At 41.0% G+C, this 24,155-nt stretch overlaps 1 protein-coding gene across 3 annotated transcripts in view; it reads left to right on the top strand.

The window, feature by feature from the left end:
• The window catches only part of LOC110969670 (uncharacterized), an 80,869-nt gene extending 57,998 nt beyond the window's left edge, over nt 1–22,871 (top strand). For 2 of the 3 annotated variants that reach the window (XM_051956857.1, XM_051956858.1), the window contains 9 exons: nt 14,591–14,805; nt 14,916–15,169; nt 15,384–15,512; nt 16,520–16,658; nt 17,247–17,276; nt 17,584–17,628; nt 18,512–18,559; nt 18,902–18,945; nt 19,130–22,871. In XM_051956857.1, the coding sequence (XP_051812817.1) occupies nt 14,591–14,805; nt 14,916–15,169; nt 15,384–15,512; nt 16,520–16,658; nt 17,247–17,276; nt 17,584–17,628; nt 18,512–18,559; nt 18,902–18,945; nt 19,130–19,414 (1,189 nt within the window). In that variant the 3' untranslated portion in view covers nt 19,415–22,871. Of the gene's footprint in view, nt 1–264; nt 336–14,590; nt 14,806–14,915; nt 15,170–15,383; nt 15,513–16,519; nt 16,659–17,246; nt 17,277–17,583; nt 17,629–18,511; nt 18,560–18,901; nt 18,946–19,129 lie in introns of those variants that run through there. The other variant, XR_007945448.1, reaches the window with a different exon arrangement.
• The last annotated feature ends 1,284 nt before the right edge of the window (nt 22,872–24,155 follow it).

The raw sequence follows: 24,155 nt of genomic DNA, 5'->3' as shown, positions 1-24,155 counted from the left end.
AATTTTTGGCTGAAATTCGCTGTTTTGTGCAACTTCTTTTTTTTCTCCAAACGCTGTAAAACAGGAGGAAAATGCAAAGTTAGAATAAAGGCATGACACACACATTAATGGGAAACACGGGAGTTTGAAATGAAGTAGAAATAAGCTTTAAGTCTGATTAACGGAAAGTCCAAAGCAGAAACTGTAAGGATTTAGTTTTGTAGAATTTTAAAATGTATCAGGATGGTTTGAGCTTCATGTGTAATTTATTTCCTTTTTCCTCAGACATGCACTTTGTGGATAAACACAGAGGAGCGCTGATCCAGAGAGTGAGCAACATTGATTCCATTTTGGACGATCTCCTTGAGAGAAAAGTTATCAGCCAGGAAACTTATACCAAAATCAAATTGATAGCTACCCCTCAGGAGAAGATAAGGGCCCTGTATGAAGGTCCTCTACAGGCTGCAGAAGCCTGCAAGGAGATCTTCTACCAAATCCTTCAGAAGCATGAAGAATATCTCATCAAGGATCTCAAAGGAAAGAAGTCAACATTGTGGTGAAATCCATTTTTAGGTGAAACTTACAAAGCTGAGCTGAACAGTGTTGTAGAAAAATTAAATTTGTATCTGAATGAATTGTATTTGTTGGAACCTTTACTTCTAATCAGGATCCCAATGGGCCAAACTCTGAGCAGCTTTCTCTCTGTTTTTCTATGATATGTGATGATGTTATGACCAGCATCAAGCACCAAGTCTCACAACCTGTGATAATTCCTTGACTGAGGAGTCTGTGTTGTCGTGTGAAGTACAGATACTTTTGTTAGTTTATGCTTTATGTTTTCGTCTGTCAGATCTCTGAACATGAGCCTGGTGTCGGAGCTCTGCCCTTTCAGCTGGAATATTCATTCTGCATTTCTCTTTTTTATTTTTCATGGTTACTACTTTATTCTTTAATAAATTGCAAAGACAAATTTGGTTGCACTGTGACTGTTTTTGCTGCAGCTCGTACAGATTTTCCACAATAGTAAATGTTGACAACAAATAATTCTTAGTTTTGTCTGAGTGAGGGTTTTGTAAAACAAATCTTTTTGCCCTTTATTTACACTGAAGTTAGTTCAAAACGAGAACAGACTAAAACGTTTAATAATATCCACGACAAAAGCCTGCATTTCTACAAATAGAAAGTTATTCTTTCACAGCGTGTGACTATAAAATTCAACAATTTTAATGCATTTAAATCTGTAAACCACATATTTTTTTGTAGTTTTCACTGTTATTACAGCATTTGGATGATACAGTTTTCCATTTTTTGTCCATTGTTCAACGAACACTGTTCTCTTGTATTTGAATGTTTATTCTTGATTTTTTACTGTATTCATGTTGTTTAAGAGGGACAGCTCTGCTCTGCTCGGCTATTTCCATGAGAGTTCCTATAAAAAGGAGTCCGTGAACAGAGATCACAGGTCGCCTGTACAGCATTTTAACAAGGTCAGCCATCATTCAACACATCACATCATTCACCACCAAACACTTTAATGTTGTGATACAATAATTACCATATATGAAAGCAACATTGTGATTTATTTGACACACACTGCACAACAGACACAGTAGTAAGAAACCAGAGGGGTTTTTTGGTAATATCTGTTCGTTCATTTTCACCTGCACGTAGTACACTGACAGTCATTAAAAACTTTGAGACCATATTTTTCAACATAATTTTTATTTTGAAGCCCGAAACTGGATTTTCTTCATATGAATCATTTGTTTAGCATATTGGCATACAGAAACAAAAATCTAAAGTTTCAAGAATGATTTCAAAATAAAGAATTTCACAAAAGAAAACGGCACCTGCCAAACACAAAGTCACAGCAGTCAATACCGAGTATGGCCTCCATTTGCTTCGATGCAGGCAGCAATCCGTCGGCACATGCTTTGGACCAGGCTTCTGATTGTGGGTTGGGAACAGCCCATACGCCTGGCTACATCACTGTAGCTCAAACCGGCCTCCACCATACCCAGTGCCCGGAGACGTTGTTCATGTGATAGACGCGGCATGATGCTGTTCACTGGACTCACAATGGTGGCCTTTTTTGTGCCTTTATATAGGCCTTCAAAACCCATTCTCAAATTGTGCAGATACTCACTGAGTATTGCTTGGTGTGTATTTGGTTCACTTTTGCAAAGTGACCAACCCATGTGCAATGAATCATGACAAAATGACAACTCATCATTATCTCAACTACCAGGGCACTAGATTATCAGTAAATCCACAATGAATAATTACAACCCCCCTACAAGTAGAATTCTGCGTACATTTCTACCTCAAAGTTTCTATTGACTGTCAGTATATTTTCCTCCAAAAATTGATTTCCCTTCGACTCTGATCCATAAATTTCCGTTTCAGCAGCTCTTACATCCACCACACTTTCCAGTTTTGTTCCTGCCTATATTCTGAAGGTTTTTACAGATGGGTTTGTTCGTGTATCATTCACAGTCTGTTTTATAGAGGGACTCAGAACGACGGCGTACCGGAGCTTCGCAGTCCGTCAGCTCCGTCCCTTTCACCGGATCGGTTCCTTTGGAGCGGCCGCGGCTCTGTCGGTTCGATTAGCTTTGCCTCGTTAGCTCGGCCTCACAGGTTAGCCAACGTTAGCACAGGTAGTTTTAGCTCGGTATTTATACCGGTTTAATTACACCGACACCGGCGTCTGTTACCAGGGTTTTAGAGTGTAGTCAGTTCCTTCATTTTGATGCATGAAGTGGTATCATAAACAGTTGTTTCCATCAAATATCCTTTTATTTTTGCTAAATGAAGTTGTCACTAGGTCGCAGTGTCATGTCTTCCCCGTTAAGCATTTGATTTGAATGGCAAAGTGATACTCTATATTTATTTTTGTCCTGGCTGGTCACAGTATTTTCAGATATTTGTGTCATGATCCAGCTCCAGCTGCTGCCTCCTGCCTGTCCGGTTCTGGTGAACACATTTGTCAGTCCAACCCAGTTCTGTGTCTGCGCCTGGGTTCTCTGACCCCTGTGACAATTTCTAGAGTGACAAAAAGAGACAGATCCAAATATCCCTCTGTAAAAACCTCCCCCAAAAATTGAACAAGAAGTCTAAACTTTGCTTTATCCAGTGTTCAGATTTCTAATCTGTGAATTTATGCATTTTTTAATTACTTGGTTTATTGCATTTTTAAAAAGATATCTTATTTGCATATTCGAGTATAACATTTCTGCAAACTTGTAACATTAGGAAAATATTTATCTTTATTTAAGTTGTTAATTTGGAAGGGTATTGTGCTTTAAATTTCGTTTCAAAGCGTTAATGCACAGTGTCCACTACAAATATGTGCCTCCTCCTAAATACCAGATGTTAGAGCAAAAAAAGAAAATCCGCAGGGCCATCCTTTAAGACTTGTTTGGAAGCACTAAAAACTAATAATCATGCATGAGAGGGATAAATTGTTGTCTGTACTCTTTTGCCTCATGATTCTTTTCCACAATCATCTTATTTTCACTTTGAATTTTTCCTGCAGTTGCTGAGTCAGTCAGTTTTTTGTTAGCTTTATGTGTTAAAAGACAGACAGACAGACCTTTATTTGGACAAATATAACAATTTAAAACTAGTTGTTACCATACAATTAAACAGGTTTACTGCATTTAAATCTGATATATTTGTTGTACACACATTTTTACTATTGTACAACTTTTGAACGTTACAATATTCCACAGTTTGAACATAGTTTTTCCTCCAGCCTGACGTTTAGTTTTTTGTTTATTTGTTTTGCCTTGTGAAAAATGTGTACAACGATTATTTTTCGTCACATAATTCTTCTCCAATTAAGCCGCAAAAATACAGAAGAATAAGAAGATACATGTAGGAGAGATTAAAGTGTTACGTGCAGGGTAAATTAGTTTTTACAGTTTAGTGCGATGAAGTGTGATATATAAAATATAGTGTTCCTTCGCCCTTTTGGCCGCTACCGGCACCCGTATAGTCACACCTGGAAGAGTGGAACATTGGAAGTGTAGCTGGATTCAGGAACGATGGATAACTTCAGTTTAAAGAGACGAAACTTTAGCCCAGAGGACCAAATGAACTAAATTAACAGGTTCACTAAGTCACTCCCTGACTTCTTCAGGCCTGAACAGCTTCTTAACTTCGGGATGTTTTTCACTGCGGTCACGTCAGCCGTCTTTCGTTTTCGTGTGGTCAAGCCAGCCGCTCCAAGATCTTATGTGCGCTCCTCGTACATACTTTATGGTAAACGCACAAAAACAAGTAGGAAAGTCAGCGTAACTTACAAAAGCGCGTGAAAACTTCCGGTTTTCAAAATAATACGGGTGAATAAAAGAGGTGTGTGTCATAGAGCAGGATTAGATCTACCATCCTGTGTTGTACCAATAGGTCACATGATCTGGGAGCTATTGAGCTAAAATGCTAATGCTAATATTTACTGTAAAATATTATTATTAAATTCATTAAGTATCCAAATGGAATAAAAAGTACTGTGTCTTGATCAGCCTGTTTCATACTATAATCCTGCAGGATTTGGAGTCTCTAGGTCACATGACCTGGGAGCTATTGAATTAAAATGCTAATATTTACTGTAAAATATTTATATAAAGCTCAATAGCTCCCAGGTCATGTGACCTAGAGACTCCAAATCCTGTAGGATTATAATATGACACAGACTGATCAAGACACAGCACTTTTTATTCCATTTGGTTATTTCATAGATTTTATTTAAATATTTTACAGTAAATATGAGCATTTTAGCTCAATAGCTCCCAGGTCATGTGACCTATTGGTACAACACAGGATGGTAGATCTAATCCTGCTCCGACACACACCTCTTTTATTCACCCGTATTATTTTGAAAACCGGAAGTTTTCACGCGCTTTTGTAAGTTACGCTGACTTTCCGACTTGTTTTTGTGCGTTTACCATAAAGTATATACGAGGAGCGCACATAAGATCTTGGAGCGGCTGGCTTGACCACGCGAAAACGAAAGACGGCTGCCGCAGTATGTTTTCGAAGCTTCGAGGATAGCCTAAATGAGATAAATAAAGGAGGTGAGTTTTATTTCCGTGTCTAACTAACAGCAGAGCTTCAATAACAGTTAAACAGTCTTGAATTATTCTTATTAAAGATATTTTTTAGTCTCAGTTTGATTGTAATGTTGAGCAGTTAGTTACTGAGTGAAGGAAATCTAAATGTGGGATGAGAAAATGGTAACAGGTGATTTCTTATTTTGTCAAACACCATGACGGCAAAGAAATGAAACTGAAAAAAATAAATGGATCCGTGAAGTCTTTCTGAGCTCGTATGTGACACACAGACTTCAAGTCAGAAAAAAGTGATAAGAAAACGAACAAATGTCATCAGAAATTTTCAGCAAGTGTGGACAGGAAGCATTACCGAACAGTTTTTACTGTTAGATAAATTAACTCAGTCATCCTCAACCATTTGTTCTGTTTCAAAATGATCGTAATGAAAAAGATACATGTCTTGTGCAGCAGCTGGATGCAGGTATCAGGTGTATCAGAGGTGGTCGTTTCTCTGCTAGATGCCACAGTTAAGGTGAAGTCAGTCAAGCACACGTTCCCACTCCGAGTTTTTCACAAAAGGTGGCAGAAGGAAATAAAAAGTAAAGGGTAGTTTCTGAGAGCTGCTTTCCTTGAAGCGGCCTCACAATCTTGCTGGAGCACTTTGCTGGATAAACTATGCAATGACCCCACGTTACCCCAAGCCTCTTTTTCTGTATCGTGTTCTTTTAAAAGAACCTCTCATGCTTTGCAACATGGAATGTGAATTGATGTACCTGTGATTAACATAAATCTGCTGATAAATTGATCAGGCTTACTACTAATCCATAAATCGGGAGGTCGAAACTTGCCTAATATGTGAATTTGTGAACAACTGTCGTGCAGACTGCATTAGGTTGTCCTCCAGACTTTACTTTGCTGTACTGATTTTACCTTCTGCCTTTTCAAGATGTCCAGAGCCTGCTGCCAAAAGCTTACCCATTTTATAATGCTGCCGCCACCATGCTTCACGGTGGGGATAGTGCGTTTGTGATGATGTTCAGTGTTTGGTGTTTACAAAACAAAGCAGCTAGTATGATGGATTATGCAGAGTCACCAAATGGTGTTGAGCTTCTTCACTCTGGAGAAGAAAGGCATTCACATAATCCAGATGTTTGTTTGTCAGTCAGGTACACAGTAAAGGCTAATTTCTGACAAGGGAACATGAGAGCACCCTTACCTTAAGCTGCCTCGATATTTTCTTTTAGTCTACATGTGAAGCATTTAGTGAACACTGGAAGATTGTGCCAGTCATTGGCTGATATTCAGCATGTGAGGGTAATTTTCTTTATTTGTTGTCTCTCTGAGGGGCTTTGAATTCAGGTTGAGATTATTTTGTGTCTTACTTTGATACATATTTGTACTTTTGCAAGAATGTCACATTTATCAGGTAACATTGACCTGAAGCATATCCTGTTTCCTCTTAAATGGACTTAATTTTTATAATGGAATAATATGTTGTACTGAAAGAGACTGAAAAGTATGAATTGAGGCCATAAACTGATGAGGAAAATGTTTACTGAGGTTACAGATCACATCAGAAGTAGAAACATTTTCTTGTAGACTTCTCTACAACCAGAATTCTTTTCACAATCCGTAGCCACCCCCCACTGGCTGTTAGAAAGAATACAGGTTTGAGGCTTTATTTTTCATACTCAGAGGCTGGAAAAATGAGATGCTTCCTTTATCTGAGTCTCTCTCCAACAGAAACCAATGTCATTTGGTGTTGTTAATGAAATGTGGGACTCTGCTAGGACCAGTCCCTCTAACTGAGAGATGATTCTTCATAAAAACAGAATGATTTTCACTTACTCTGTGTTTTATTGGTGGAGGAGAACAATGTTGGTGTTTCAAAGTGTTGAAATGTGGTGAATGTGAAGTTCATAGCCTCTGATTCACATTATTGTAAAACATTCAGTGGCCCATTGTGCCCTGAATGGAGAATTCCTCATCTGTTTTGTTTGTTCACTCATTTATTCATGTTTTACTGTTGCAGAACAAATATTATCTCTGATACAGTGACAGTGTGTATTCATAGTGACAAAGATTCAGAAACATGTCAGTAAAGCTGGTATTAATGAAATGAAAAGCAGCCGGTTTCCAAACATGATGTTAAAGCACAAACAGCATATGTCCATTCCTGAAGGTGTTGTTTGATATATTCTCTTCATTCATCAGGTAGAAACAATGACGACGAAGAAGCTGCTTGTTGAAACACTGAACCAGTTGAGTCCTGAAGACTTTGAGAAATTCAAGTTGCTCATTGGAGAGGAGGAAGGTGTGCCGGTCATCTGGAGGAGCCGACTGAAAGCAGCAAACACTCAGGATGTCGTGGAGCTGATGGTGGAGACGTACAGCCGAGAGTGTGTGGAGGCGACCACAAAGGTTTTGATGAAGATGAGCAGGACTGATCTGGTGCAGAGATTGTCAGGAATCGACTCAGGAACCAAAGGTGAGGCAACAAAGAAACATGAACATACTGCAGATGTTTTCTATTTTCTGATGTTAATTTGAAAATTTAAAAGTACATCAGCTGAGTTACAGTTTTCAAACAAATCCATCGAGCACTATTCAGCTGTATTATGTCTTATTACACAGTTGAATCCAGACTTTACCTCTCTGTGTTTTACATTACATCACTGCTGAGTTGATTTTATTACAGTTCAACAGCAGAACATATTTTGGCTCTAAAACATTGCCACTGACTTGAATCAACACCTCTCTTACACCCTGAGTATTATGATTTATCAACATTATGAAATATGACACAATTTAAACTTTCATCTTGTAGAAAGCGTCTGTGACTGATTTTTGATGTCTGAGCCGAGTAAATTTTACTTAGGCTATTTTACTGTTAATTATTTTCATTTTCTTTTATTCAAAAGTAACACAATCTGTTCATGGTCTGATTTACCGAATTTTTAATCATTTATTTTGTGCTTCTGTTTATACAGTGGTTGCTCAGGGTCCAATGTCTCAGATAGTAAGTAAATTTGAACAACACAGCTTTCATTTTATAGTTACAGGCTGAATAAAAAATCACATCTTGACATGAAGTAGAAAAGATTTCTGAAACAGGACTGCTGCTCTGTTTCAGACAGTGAAGTGCATTTGACAAAGTGTAGACATAAATGTTTCACATAGTGCCATGGTGACATCAAACTCATCACAGAATCTGATTTTGTCAAGAGAGCGTTGGTGCTGCATGTGTTTGATTTCAGCTGCTACAATACTCACAGTAGTTAAATGGTCACCTTGATGCAAATAAATTCATATTTCACCGCTACAGTTAAGATGTCAAATACAGTTGTGAACAAAAATTTACATCCACTTGTAAAAGACAACACAAAACAAGAAACATGTCCACCCCCTGTCAAAAGTTTTGACACAGGTTGTAATTTATTTGAATGAGAAAGTGTCTCAAAACTTTTGACAGGGGGTGTACTGTGCTGTTAAGAGTGTTTGTCCCCACTTACAGATATCTTTCATTTTTGCTTATTTCTCACACTTGCATCTTTTAGACCATCAAACTGATTTTAATATAAGACAAAGATGTCTCAAGAAAGCACAAAATGCAGCTTTTAAAGGGCTGTGGAGTCATTGCTAAAGCTCAGGGACTCCAGCAAACCACAGTGAGAGACATTATCCACAAACAGAGAAAACATGGAACAAAGGTTACCGTTCCCAAGAGTGGCTGGCCTACCAACATTTCTGCAAAAGCATGACAATATCTAATCTAGGAGGTCATAAAAGAAACCAGACAAACATCAGAAGAACTGCAGGCCTCACTTTCCCTAGTTAAGGTCCGTTTACGTGATTTTCACAATAAAGAAGAACTCTGACGAATACGGCATCCATGGGAGAGTTGCAAGACATAAACGACACCTGACCAAAACGAACATAAATGTTTATCTGACATTTACAAAAAAATGTCAAGATGAGTCCTAAGACTTTTGGAATAACATCTTGTGGACTGATGAGTAAAAGGTGGAACTTGGTGGAGGACATTGGTCCCGTTACATCTGGTGTAAAGTTAAAACTGCATTCCACGAGAAGAGCATCATACCAGCAGTAAAACATGGGGGTGATAGAGTGATGTTTGGGGCTGATTTGCTTCCTCGGGACCTGGACAACTTACAATTGGTGGCGCTGTGAATTCTGCTCTCTACCAGAAAATCCTCCTGGAAAATATCTGCCCATTAGTTCATGACCTAAAGCTCAACACAGATGGTTTATGGAGCATCACAATGACACAAAAGCACACAAACAATGTGTGTTTTGAGAGACTCAAAAAGAACAAACTAAAGGTTTTGCGGAGTCAAAGTCCAGACTTGAATCCACATAAGATGCTGTGGCAAGACCTTAAAAGGGCAGTTCTTGATCAAAAATGTGGCTGAAATAAAACTATGTTGCAGAAAAGGATGGGTCAGAATTCCTCCATGAAGAAGTAAAAGACTGATCATAAGATATCACAAACATTTACCTGCAGTTCTTGCTGCCAGATGTGGTCCAACCAGTTATTAGTTTTAGGGGAGCAATTACTTTTTCACATGGGTAATGTAAGTTTTCAATAAATCGTCATTTAAAAACTGCATTTGGTGCTTGATGGGTTATCTCTGTCTTACAATACATGAATATAAATATCAATTTAGTGAACTGGAATTTTTAAGTGTGAGGTGTATAGAACAATAGAAGACATTGGGAACGGAGCAAATAATTTTTTCACATTGCTTTATATCATGCAGTCTTGAATTTCCTGTGACTCCTGTAAGTCTTAATTTTGTAAGATGGAATCACTGAAACACATTTATTATGGATTCTCTGGAAATGTGACAAAACCTGCTCATTGTGATCACTTTGAATCCATCAGGAAATACCCATGACATCAATTCCAGAGGAACTTCAGGAGACGCTGAAAGATTTAAATGACGCAGAGCTTAACCATTTCAAGCGGATCCTAAAGAAGACTGTAAGACAGAGAGGCCTTCCAAGAATATCAAGTTCCAGAATGGAGAGGGCAGACAGAGCTGATGTTGTGGATCTGATGGTGGCGATGTACAGTGAGCAGTCTGTGGACATGACCAGAGAGGTTTTCAGGAAGATGAACAGGACTGATCTGGTGCAGAAGCTGCCAGAGATCAGCTCAGCATCCAAAGGTAAGTTATGTGAAGAACAAATATCAATAATTTGGTCTATAGAGTGCAGTCTGTAGTATTTTACAATTGCCATGAAGTTTAGACATTGAAGAACCCCTGAGGATGAATCCCAGTGACTTCATCTGTGCCTGGACTTTTTGTCTTGTTCTAGTAGCAGGCTAATGTTGTTGTGCAATATCTCAGACTTCAGTATTTTTGGTGGTTTTCTTTCTCATGAAGCATCTTTTCTTAGACCCTGTGATACACTGGCGATCCGTCAGGGTTAACCGTCCCTCTATGCCAACTGGGAAAATCTCCACCACCACCGGCAAGCCCCTATTGAGGAGTAAGTGTGTATAGATATTGGATGGTTCTTTTCTTAGACAGATTTACTTATCTGCACTTTGTACGTAACAAAAGCCATTCTTCACTCAGCAGCATGTCATGTTTCGCATGTTTTTATGTTAGAGCAGCATTATGTGGCACATATAACAACAAGATTTATTGACAGCTGCCATATGATTCTATATGTCAACATCATTTTAACTAAATTCTGTGTTTCAACAAGGAGTTTCCAGAAGCTTGGAGCCGAAGGGTTGTGGAAGTGTTGTGGTAAGTCCTAATATTCACTAATTTATCTTTAATTCATTTGTTCACTGAACATGTCATGAGATATCTTCATTTATTTCCAAAAACAGCAGGACTCCAGTGTTTGGACTAAACTGGAACCTGAGGTGAACAATGCAGATACAGACAAGGCTCCAACTTACAGGTAAAAATAACCTCTGAAATACTGCAGCACAGCAAAGTGGAACTGCAGTGAAACATTCAGCTAAGAGCTGCTTCCTGTAATATCAAAAAAAAAAAAAAAAAAAAAAATAGTGATAATGCTCCACTTTGGGTCAAATAAAATCAAGACAGTGATTATGTTTTTTGTCCCTTTATGTGCAGGTGTAACCAAAAGTTTGTACACTTGTAAGCACCACATATATCATGACAATGCTGAGTTTCCAATGAGTCTAGCTTTCAAGTTTCTATGATGGAATCATAGAAATTCCACGATGGTGGCGAAACTACTCCGGAGGCCGTCTGCGACGGTGGCGAAACCACTCCGGAGGCTGGCGGCGAACGAGGCGAGGACCTTCTGGCGGCCGGGCTGGAGGCCGGCGGCGGTGGACGAGACGAGGACCCCTTGGCAGCTGGTCCGGAGGCCAGCCGCGACGGGAGCTCTCTGCAGACTTAGAGATAGAGAGAGCCACTGCCGTGAGGAAAGTGTCCTTGTCAGCTGACCCCAGTTGCACAGTTTCTAGATCAAAGAATCGGGTAGCTGACCCAAGCTCTACAGTCTCTTGGCTGGGAGAGTCAGCAGTTGACTCGGGCCTAAAAGTCCCTTGGCTGGAGGATGGGCCTGCTGACTCCAGCTTAATTCCACTGCTGGATGGTTCATCAGCAGGGCTTGGCTGTTTGGGAATGTCAACTGCGTCGACCCGCTCGGAGACGAAGGCGGAGACTCTCGCTGGGCCGTCTGGAGAGACGGCTGACAGCACACTCTCGAAGGGCCGTCTGGAGAGACGGACACACTCGGAAGGCCGGCGGCTCGTTCAGAGACTGCTGCGTCAGGGGAGTCGTTCTCGACCCACTCTGAGAGATCGTCCCACTCGGAGTCGGCGGCGTCGACCCGCAAAGGCTGCGGTGGCGGCGTCGACCCGCTCAGGAGTGAAGTGCTGCGGTGTCCGTGGCGGAAAGGTCGACCCGCTCGGGGACTGCCGCTGGGGCGTTCGTAGCGGAAAGGTCGACCCGCTCGGGGACTGCCGCTGGGGCGTTCGTAGCGGAAAGGTCGACCCGCTCGGGGACTGCCGCTGGGGCGTTCGTAGCGGAAAGGTCGACCCGCTCGGGGACTGCCGCTGGGGCGTTCGTAGCGGAAAGGTCGACCCGCTCGGGGACTGCCGCTGGGGCGTTCGTAGCGGAAAGGTCGACCCGCTCGGGGACTGCCGCTGGGGCGTTCGTCGCGGAAAGGTCGACCCGCTCGGGGACTGCCGCTGGGGCGTTCGTCGCGGAAGGGTCGACCCGCTCGGGGACTGCCGCTGGGGCGTTCGTCGCGGAAGGGTCGACCCGCTCGGGGACTGCCGCTGGGGCGTTCGTCGCGGAAGGGTCGACCCGCTCGGGGACTGCCGCTGGGGCGTTCGTCGCGGAAGGGTCGACCCGCTCGGGGACTGCCGCTGGGGCGTTCGTCGCGGAAGGGTCGACCCGCTCGGGGACTGCCGCTGGGGCGTTCGTCGCGGAAGGGTCGACCCGCTCGGGGACTGCCGCTGGGGCGTTCGTCGCGGAAGGGTCGACCCGCTCGGGGACTGCCGCTGGGGCGTTCGTCGCGGAAGGGTCGACCCGCTCGGGGACTGCCGCTGGGGCATTCGTCGCGGAAGGGTCGACCCGCTCGGGGACTGCCGCTGGGGCATTCGTCGCGGAAGGGTCGACCCGCTCGGGGACTGCCGCTGGGGCATTCGTCGCGGAAGGGTCGACCCGCTCGGGGACTGCCGCTGGGGCATTCGTCGCGGAAGGGTCGACCCGCTCGGGGACTGCCGCTGGGGCATTCGTAGCGGAAGGGTCGACCTGCTCGGGGGCTGCAGCTGGGGCGTTCGTAGCCGCGACGCTTGGCAACGGAACCCCCGCGATGCTGGGGAGCGGCGAGGACTGAACGCTTGGAAGCGGTGAGGTCTGGGGGTTCTTTGAGCCCCGCTTCCGTCGAGACTTCTTTCGGGAAGGGGGCTCGTCAGAAAACTGAAGTACAGGATTAGAGACAGCGGTAGGGTTTCCATGGCTCACAGAAGAGTTTAAAAAATTCAAGAAGGTAATCCGGCAAGTGGTTAATGAGGTCAGGCCTCTTGGCGGAAGCTTTGCGTCCAAAAATCACCATTTCATTCCTATATTCAGTTTCTGAAGCGTCCACCCACTCCCTCCAAACTTCCAACAGACACTCAAAAAACTCAAGGTTCTCCTTACACGAAAAGAAAATTGCTACGGGGTGGTCCAAACTTGGCTGGTGCATAATGTTAGGGTTGTGGGGTGTGGAGAACCCAGGTGCAGCCATCACTGACAAAACGCAAGGCATAATTAAAAGAATGTATTAACTAAATCAAAAAACCTTTTACAACTGAAAACGAGACTGAAGTGGACAAAAATTATAGACGGACAGAGGTGAAACAGCCGACTAAGAAGGGAGGACAAAAACTAAACTAGACAAAGGCAACGGCAATACTAAGAGATACTTACAGAAGGAGAACGAACAGCTAACACAAGAGCAAACTTGGATCCAAACAAGCATCAAGTCCAATGGGGGTAATCCAGAAAAGGGGTGAAAAATTACTAAGTCCAACAACTGAGAATCCAGCGGAGGAGGGTAGTGGGGAGTGAAGAGAGAGCTGCATGTATGTCTAACTATGCGCCAGCGAAGACTGAGGGGAATGGCAGAGCTTAAATAACAGGAGACAGGTGAGTAGAATTGACTAATTAGTGGCAGCTGACGCTCGTGCCGTAATCAGAGCAGGTGACAAAGCCAGAAGATGAGTGACAGGAGAGAAGAGCCACAGACAGAGGGAGACAAAGACACACCAGCAAAAATACACACAGAAGAGCAACCAACACAGAAGGAACAAACAGGCACACGTCTAAACAGAAAACCACAGAGTCCAAAAAGGGTCAAATCCAAACGAGGGGAGGAAGGAAAAGAGAGGAAAAGTGGAACAGGAACAAAGGCAGCACAGGGGCAGAATCCTGACACATCCTGAACAATTGTCTTTCAGCAGCAGGTGGTAATTGTTTCTTCCTGATCGTGGCAGTGACCATGCACTTTATACTTACAAACAATTGTTTGCACAGATGATTTTGGCATCTGAAAATGCTTTGAAATGGCTCCAAGTGACGTCCTTGACTTGTTTAAGTCAATGATTCTGTTTATCATTGCTGAGCTGCTCAGACTTTGCTACTGTAGTGTTTGTGGCTGAGTCTAATGTGTCAAATTGGAGGAGTCAGCAGTTGTAGTCAATCATAATCACTGTGAAGAATTAGAGGACTCTAAGTAAATTTAATTAACACAACTTTCTACATCAGTAAAACAGACAGATTAAGTTGCTGTATGTTTATTTTTGACCCGTCACTTTTTGTAATATTTCCAGAAGACAGCTTTTCAAGATAATACATCTATGAAAAACTCATCAATATTTTGTTTTTGTGACAGACATGTATTTCAATGATTCCATCATAAAAAATTAAGAGTTAATGGAATTATTAGAAACTCGAGAATACCATGATACACACAGTCTTTACGAGTGTATGTGAACTTTTGTTGATAAGTCAGTGTATATAAACTTGTTTTATGAATTTACATTTCAGCCTGCAGTCTGAAGCAGGACGCTTTGAATGCAGTGTCTCTGGCTTGCGCTGGGTCTGTGAGGAAAACGCCAGCTTTAAGTACCACTTCTGCTCTTGGGGAGGACACATGGAGAGGATGGAAAGCAGACAGTACATGCCTGCAGGTGCCCTAATAGACATCTCAGTCATTGCTGGGAAGTTAAATGAAGTGTACCTGCCACACTGGATCTGCATCGGTAAGAGGACGTGGAGAAAACACTTTCCATGTATTAACTCTGTACATTTCTGACAGTCTGATGCAAACCTTTTCTTCTCACTGTATGCACCTGATGTGGATTTTGTGCAGAGGACAACTCTAAAATATTGGACAAGTTTGCCGTCCTCCACATAGATGAGTGTGGAGATGTTGTGGAAAAAGTGTCTGAGGTCACAGCATCACATGTGAAGTTAACTGAGCCGATTTTCTCTCTGTGGGGGGTCCTGGTAAAATTGGGCTTTCCTGTGAAAATCGAATGTAACGTGTTAATGTACTATAAACCCAAAGAACATTTCCTGAAGCTCCACGTCTTTGTGATCCCAGTCGATCCTGCTCTACAACAGGTTAGTCAATATCTTATGTTTTCATGAAAATGACATTTTCCTCGATTTATTTTTCTCCGACAACCATCGCGCTGCTGTAAATGAAAAAACAAATAAAATACAAATTTCTTGGTCATGAATGTTCTTTAAAAGACTTGGAACAGCACGAGAGTAACATTGAACCAGGTTGTGCTTATATTGTCTTGTTCAATTGTCTGTGTTTGGTTTTATGCAGACAGTGGACAAAAAGGAGTCGTCCAGTGGATATGAAGGAATCGCAAAGCCACGGCCAGACAAGCACCTGAAAATGCAGCAAGGCTTCAGCCTCACAGCTGATATAGACACAGCAACAATTACTCCAGAGGTATGGGCAGTTCAGAAATAAATGTACAGTATGAGCATAGAGGTTTGTGTTTCAGACTTTAGTCAGATCCTGCAGGATCAAAGCAGTTGCTACAGGGTTTGTGTGAAACAGTGTGACCGCACAGGACCACAGTTATTTCAAATAGCTAATAGACTGTATTAGTGTTAGAATTGTACTCTGCTCTAAGATTTTCTCTTGTGCCTGATGGAGTCTTGATAAAAGCAAAATGTAACAGGGTTTAATGGAAACAGTCTTTATTAATAAATGCTGAGATGTAAGAAGTATGTGACTTAAATGTCCATGTCAGTGAGGAGACTGATCGTCCTCAAATTCAAAACTGAAACTAATGAATTTTATATTTGAGTCACAAGTTTCACATTTTGTTGTACAGTCTGTGAGCAGAAAAGGAGGACATTTATTTGTTATCTTGTTCCTCTCCTCTTCAGAGGTTTAAAGGCTACTGGAAAATCGTCAAACTTAAATACTCGGATAAATAAGGTGAAGCAAGACTGTTAAGAGCTTTAAAAACAAACAAAAGTTTAAAAAGAATTCTGGACTGGAAGTCAATGGAGAGTGTGAAGGACCAGGGTGATGTGCTCACTTACCATGGCCATCAATTTTTTATCAACCAACTGTTGATTCTCGCATAATGGTGGTTAACGACAACATGCCTTCGTTTGTATTTTTCTTTCTGATTTTCTTGATGTTTGCTTAAAATATTTTGTTTCTTTTAGATGTAAACCTGGCTGCTAGAATCTGGTGGAGGGGCTTCTTACCCTGGTTTACACTACACGTGTTTTAAGAGTTTAGTAAAAACAACTTCTTGGTCACTCATGAGCAACTTCCGATGTTTACGTCGTCCTGTGTTTCCAGCAGTGAGACTGATTCTCCTGTAGCTTCACCACTGCTCCAATCACTGATCCTCAAAGTTTGACCTCCATCTTTTCTCCTTGTTTATGACTGAACTTGACTAACTCCTCATCCTTTTATGTTAAATTTTTACACAGAAAATAACCCTCAGATATGACGACCAAGATCCAAACTTCTATGAAGTGTACATTAAGAATCCAGACAGAAAGTTTAACATGACCCTACACCCTTACTCAAAGAAGAGTGAAGCAGTTTGGACCTGTGAAATTCGAAAAGGTCAGTGATGATTAAACAGTATTACCTATACCAGTTGAAAATGATCATACAATGCTGAAAAAAATAAATAAAAAAATTGCCCCCTTACTGATGTCTTCTATTTTAGCATTTTTCCCACACTGAGATGTTCTGGATCATCAAACTAATTTTAATATTCCACAATAAAAGAATAAATGGAAGAAAGCCAAATCACATGTAATGTGACATTGACAAGAGGCAGCAGTCTGGTTGTTGCAACTTAGTTTAGGGGTTCACCTGCTTTTGAATACATGATGAAGATGAGAAAACATTAGTTTAAAAAGTCAGAAACCCAGATAAGTGCTTTAGACTGTTATGACAGCTGTTGGATCAAAAAGACAACAGTTTGTGTGATTGTCTTGTACAAAAAGCATCTGGTGTTGATGGTAATGAATAATTTGCTGAAATGTAGTATTACCTCAGAGCAATGGGTCCAACTGCAGTGAATAAAATTCTCATGTTTTGATCTGTGAACACACCTTGTTATTAAAGCCTCTGATTTAAATGCAGCACATTAAACTACAACATGAACTGTAACTATAATTTGATTTGTTGTGCATCTTATTTCAGATGACCATCCAAACTCTGGTCCTGTAGAAGGTAAGTCTGAAGAGGATTTAGAAGAACTTTGGATTATAGTCATAGTGGAACTTCACCTGTTGCAGATCTTTAAATATATAGGGTTAGCTGTGATTCTGTGTTTATTGTCTGTGTTTGTGAGTTACCATCAGCTACCAGCTACTGTCACATGCATCCCTATAACTGTATTGTTGCTCTTTTGTTTTTACCTTATTTCAAATCACATGAAATGAAAACTCTTCAGAAGTAGTCTTTGTTCATGTACAACATCCAGAACAGTGCATGTTACTCAGTTTCATGAGTTCACGTGTCTTTTAATGTGTTTCAGCTGCAGAATCATCAACTGGATCATGTTCTGATGCTGCAGTAGGAGGTAGATTACTTATTGATCATTGAAACTTCAGACTTCCAATATCCAGTCAGACTAATTTATTCCTTCTGCAGTCATTTCTATAAAGTGTCTGGATTTCAATGTTTCCTAGAATGTAAACATGATTGGTATTTTCATGACAGTCTGTGGAATAAAATTGTTCATATATTTTCTAATCAAAGACACAGATGGACAGTTCTCCTGGTCTAGTGACAGTGAGTTATGTTAGATTTTCTGACCAAGGGCCACTACAGAGAAGACTTTGTTTTATTTTTACATGAAGCTTCATCCTTCTGCAACATGTGTTACTTGGTTTGAAGAGATGGGGGCGGCATGGCTCAGTGGGTAGAGTGGCCGCCTTGCAACCGAAGGGTTGCCAGTTCGATCCTCGGCCTGTCGTGCTCATGTCGAGGTGTCCCTGAGCAAGACACCTAACCCCAAATTGCTCCTGATGGGTCGTGGTTAGCGCATTGCATGGCAGTTTCCTCCATCAGTGTGTGAATGGGTGAACGTGACGTATCTTGTAAAGCGCTTTGGGTACCTTCCAGGTATAGTAAAAGCGCTATATAAATACAGACCAAATAATTACCATATGAAACAATAGCTTGATATTTTGAGTTGATTTATGTCAAACCTCAGTAAAAGTGAACAAGTCCTGAATGTTCATATTCAGATGTTGACTTTTCAGACACCTTAGAAACAGAAAAGCAGTGAGAGGAACGATTTAAAACCAAGAAGAGCAAGTTGAGGTCAAATTCAGAAAACAAGACAGTCAGAGCCTGCATCTGTTTTTGATGTTTTATGAATCAAATGTATTAAAGAAAGCAGTTTGTTCATCGTTTTCATGACAAAAAGAGCATTTCAGTATTTCATATATTTTTTACAGCTGCAGGATCTTTGAGTGGAGCAACCGGGGTCAGCGCTGTGGCTGATGGTAAGTTTACAGGAATTAATGCTGTTCTCTTAACTAAATGATTTTTAAGAACAAGAAATAGAAACAGGTGGAATTTGATCAAGTGTCAGAAAAGTTACCATCATCCATGGAAGTGCTGCACAGAATGTCAACTCAAGTGAGATTTGTGGTCTTTAGAGGTGATGTGTTTAACTGGCCACACTTTATAGCTGCTGCTGTTTCACTCACCTTCCCATGAGCTCAGTGAAACCACAAAAACAAACCAGAGTCCAGCTTCACTCACTGCTCATTTTGGGATCAAACCTTTTGTATTAGAACTCTGTTGGAATCAAGACGGTCATTTGTTTTTTCCTCTCTCCTCAGAGAAACTCTCTGTGGATGAACAGCTGTCTGCACATCTGCACAAAGTGAGTAACAAAGTGACACAGCTTTGATTTGATCAGATGCAGCCTGAAAATAATTCAGTGTTTTAAGTTGTCAGTCATTAAACTCCTGATTAAAGTGGATGCACAACTGATGATCAGTTATCCACTGATGAAGCTATGATCTAATCACATCCTTTTGTTGGTTTGTTTGCTTTGACTTCATCAGGCAGCAACCATCACATCAGACAGAGAGAGGATTCAGAAAATGCTGCAACATCTGAATGAGTCAGAGTTGAAAGAATTCAAGTGGACCCTGGAGGACAGTACCTTCATGTTCATGTTGGACCTCCCATGCATCCCAAGATGTAAACTGGACAAGGCAGACATGTTGGACCTGGTGGATCTGATGATTCAGACCTACAGCCAACGGTCTGTGGAGGTGACCAAGAAGGTATTCAAGAAAATAAACAGGAATGATCTGGTGCAGATGCTGTCAGACAGCAGCTCATGATCCAAAGATAGGCAGTGATGGAAACAAACAGAAACCTGTTAAAAACATTGTGGTGGTGCATTTAGTTAATTCCAGAATTATTTAACTAATTCCAAATTAAAAACTTTATCTACAGGGTGTGGTCCTTATCAGAAAGACAATCTGACAGTAAAACATGCAACTTTTGAGTTTTATTATTTGAAATATGGCACATTATTGTGTTCTGTTGATGCAGCTGTTGCACAATTGACCCTTTGCTAAGCCCCGCTCCCCTTGGTTACTGTTGCTACGCCTGTCAAGCGTTCCCTCCTAGCATGAAATATGGAGTTTTTAGCGGTACCGGTGAGTGATATTTCTCAGGAGATATGTGCAAATTTCTGGACATATTCTACAGCGATATCAGAGAAGCAGACAGAAGGGTCTCCAATATGCGTTTGAGAACTTCATTCACCAAATTAAATGTTGGCGGAGTGCAAATGAAGAGGACGTTAAAATAGAGGGAAAAGCGCACAGATCTCATTGTAAGCGCCAAACACCCCATGTATTGTCACTTCACGTCAAAAATAATCATATACAAGAACAACAATGTTCTTGTACGGCAGGGTAAGCTGATATGTATTATATACATTTAAATTAATGTTATGTCAACTGTCATTATCGTGTGTCTGCCCATTTCTTGCTAAGCTAAATTTGTGTTTGTTTACAGCGCACCAGGATATTGCTCACATATAGTGGGGCTGATCTATACACTTGATCTCATTAAGGCACAGCAAAGCCCAGCAATATCTTGCACAAGTTTGCCACAACAGTGGCACAAACCAAGGGGTTACAACATTAATGCAGTACCCATCTCATCTGTTGTTGTCGCCAAAGCCAGACATGAGCATAGGCGGAGACCCATGGATTGCTAGTATATATATGCTATACCAGTATGTCAGAAGTTGTCTCTATATATCACCAGTTGGTTTTTTTTTTGCTCAAATAATACACAGTAGCTCAAGTTTTAAGAGAAGTAACCGTCCATTGAGACGTGTTTCTTTGCTAATGTTATCTGACCTAACACACAGAGCTACGGTTAGCTAATGTTAGCGAGCAACTTACCTTAGAACAGAAGTAGGTGTTCTTATTGATTTTAGAGGGATTCAGCTGATCATCCGGTCTCCCACACTGCATAATTCACACACGGCACCTTTCTTCTTGTGTCTTTGGCTTGGGGAATGCAAAAAAAATCAACACCACCCTCCAAGCTTTGCGGATAACGAGTGTCGGACTTGCAAGTACCGTACGCACACCGCTTCGGCATATTGTCTTCTGCTGAAAGCTTGGCAGACCTCTCGTGCCTAGTTACAGTGGCTAAGGTAGGATTGGACAGTAGCCATGTGTGGGAGGGGCTTAGCGAAGGGTCAATTGTGTCTCTAAGTGCAAATGAAATGGCAAAACTAGAGCTGGAATATGTAAGATTGTAGAAACAGGGATTTTTAAGCTCTTGGACAGCTTTTCATGTGGGCTTTAGAGTGATTTTAGACTAGTTTTGGATTGGTTATTAGACTCAATGTGGACTGGTTTTAGACTTGATTTCAAACTGGTTTTGAAATATCAGCTGGGCTGATCTAGGACTTATTTCAGACTGGTTATGAGCTGCTTATTTGATACTGAGTTCAGGACTCTGGGATCAGACCAACTGTTGTAAGACTCCTTGTTCTTCTTTTGGCTGAAGATGTTTTTTATAATTTCGTTCATTGTCCTGCTGCTAAATGAACTCTGGATTGATCACTTGCCTCCCTTGTGTTTTGTTTTTTGGTGATGGATATGAATCTGCCTGAACTTCTTCACAGTCAGGAGAACCCCTCATTCTAATTAAATCCAAAACTCCACTAGCAGAGCTGCAGCCCCAAACCTTTGAGGAGCTTCCACCATTAATCATCTCCCCCTGCAGCCAGCCGTGCTGATCCACAGAGTGAAAACATCTGTTAAACTTTGACAGCTCAGCTTTCATTCAGTAGATCCTGCTGGAGCCGATCCGTTTTGATGAGGCAAACATCATCTTTTTCAGATGTCACAGATTAGTTTGATTCAGCCATTACCATTTTTGATGCATGTTTTTGATCATTGCCTCGTTAGAACACACAGCTGCATCCAAGACTCAACCTTCTGGCTGAAGACTTTCATTATTCCATTTACCGTATATAAACCACCACTTCCACTGGCACCAAAACAGCCCCCGAGAATAATACCTCCACTACCACGTTTGGCAGTAGGTTTGGTGTTCTTAGATGTCACCTTCTCTTCTCCAAACATATTTCTGATCATCGTGACTAAAAAGCTCAAGTTCTGTTTCATCCGACCACAGACCTTTCCTCCAGAAGGCCTTTTCTTTGTCCCTGTGATCAGCAGTAAACTTCAGTTGAGCTTTAAGGTGGTGCTTCTCAAGGAAGTTTCCTTCTTGCGTGGCAGCCTCTCAGCCCATGGTGAACATTTAAATCTATGTCCCAGCACCTTCCAATTCACCGCATACCTGCTTTTTGGAGATTCTTGGTTGACTCTTGACTATCCTGAACAATTGTCTTTCAGCAGCAGGTGATGGTTTGTTTTCTCCCCGATGGTGACAGTGACACAACTGTACCATTCACTTTAAACCATTGTTTGCACAGATGATTTTGGGATCTGTAGCTGTTTTCAACTGTCTCCAAGTGTGTTTCTTGACTTGTTCACGTCACCGACATAGGGCTTGCTCTGGGGGTTCAGGCATATGGATTCTGTAAAGCGTCTTGAGACAATTTGACCTGTAATTGACGCTATTTAAATAAAATTGAATTTATTTGCTTCGTCAGATCTGTACTCAGGTCCGTAGACTTTCCCATTGTAGGGTTCGTAGCCGAGTGTATTAGCTGTATCAAATTGGCCATATTTACATTAGTTCAGAGAAATCAGCAGCTGTAGTCAACTGTGATCACTGACAAGAAATTAAGAGGAAATTCCACTAAGGAAATTTTATTAGCACAACTTTCTGCATCACCAAAACTGACAATTTAAGTTGCTGTATGTATACTTTTGAGTCAGCAGATTGTGTTTGATACCTATATCTATGAAGGAATCGTAATGAATGATTGTTTTTTGTGATAAAAACGCATGTGTTTAAATTATTCCATCAATGAGAATGACGAATTATAGGAATCACTGGGGACTGAAGACTGCCATGATACACATGCTCTTTACAAGTGCATGGAAACTTTTGTTCATGACTGGACATGTGTTGGTGAATATTTATTTACTAAGCAACATTAGAAAACAACAAAATGCGAAGAAACATTCAAACATGTCTTCATGTTACAAATCAGAGGCAATGGCTACAGAAATGATAAATACTGTATGTGAAATGTATTTTTGTCAAGTTTGCTGATAAATCTCAGGAAACATGTTTAACATTTTTAAGAAAAAGAAATATATTGTACAGAATAAAGTCAAAACATCACCACAACATCAGTATTCATGTGACTTTTATTGCTGTAAACTAACTCAACCCAGGTTTTGTAAATGTTTGGTTTTCACACAGGAAAGAAAAAGTAAACTCGCTTAAATTTTATTTATATAGCACCAGACAACAATATAAACTGCTTTAGGTTTATATTTTAAGACCTCAGTGTGTTATTTATTATAAAATATATTTCTACAATGTTAGTTTTTTTTCCACAAAGAGATGCAAAAACCTGCAAGATGCACAGAAAGAAATAAAAATGTGACACAACAGACGGAAATGAAGAGGGGTAAGATTGTGACATTTAACACAACCATTTTTCATTATGTACAGATCACTGAGCCGGCCTACTAGGCCCAAGAAATGAGAGGGACCCTGGTCTTTTCTCAAAATTGCACAATACATCCAAGAAAGAGACACAAAACAAGCAGAGTGAGACCTGAAACGGACACAAAATGACCACAAGTAGACAAAATGACGGCTAAAAGATCTAGAACAGCCAAAATGAGACAATAAATATCCTAAATGTGACACGTAAGAGATGCAACAGCCAAAATGAGAAAACATGGTGACAAAGATGAGAAATACAACACAAAATAGCCCATATGTGACATGAAAGAGACACAAAACAACAAAAATGAGAGCACAAAGAGAAACAGTGGCAACAAAGAGATGCAACACAATGAATATGTGACACAAAATTCCCCAAATGTGGCACAAATGTACCTGACAGAGACACAAGCTGGCTAAAAAAGATGCAAGGCAACCAAAATGAGATACACAGTAACCCATGAGACACAAAAGAGAAATGACCACAAAGAAAAATAGTAGCAACCAATTATGGCAAGAATACACAAGTTTTAGAATGCCCCCATTTTTTTCAGTTTTTTTATTGAAAGTAAAGTAGTTCAAGTCTAGTGAATATCTTGAAACGGGAACTGCTAGAGGATTTTTTTTTTTTAAAGGTAAGATTACCCAACATTGGGGGGAAAAAAATGTAATTCAGAATCATACAAACAGTCCTTTTTCAGGGAACAAGAAATGGGTTAACAACTTAAACTGTTCTCCAGCAATGGAGGTTGATCGAGCATTGAAAGTTTTTGCTACCAAACCCTGCAGGGTGTTCCAACTTTTCCTGCTTACTTCCAACCCCCTCTGTCTGTATAGAAGTAGTGTTGGAACACACCGGGCCCCAAACTCTCCAGAGCATCATTTGAACTGTGTTGTGCTGAAGAAAGTAGTGTGTTGCTATGAAATGGTGAGGAAAATGCAAATAACAATAGAAGA

Source organism: Acanthochromis polyacanthus, chromosome 12 (assembly GCF_021347895.1).
Source record: "Acanthochromis polyacanthus isolate Apoly-LR-REF ecotype Palm Island chromosome 12, KAUST_Apoly_ChrSc, whole genome shotgun sequence".
Classification (NCBI taxonomy): domain Eukaryota; kingdom Metazoa; phylum Chordata; class Actinopteri; family Pomacentridae; genus Acanthochromis; species Acanthochromis polyacanthus.
Note: the sequence above shows the minus strand (reverse complement) of the source record. Positions and strands in the feature narration are given on the sequence as shown.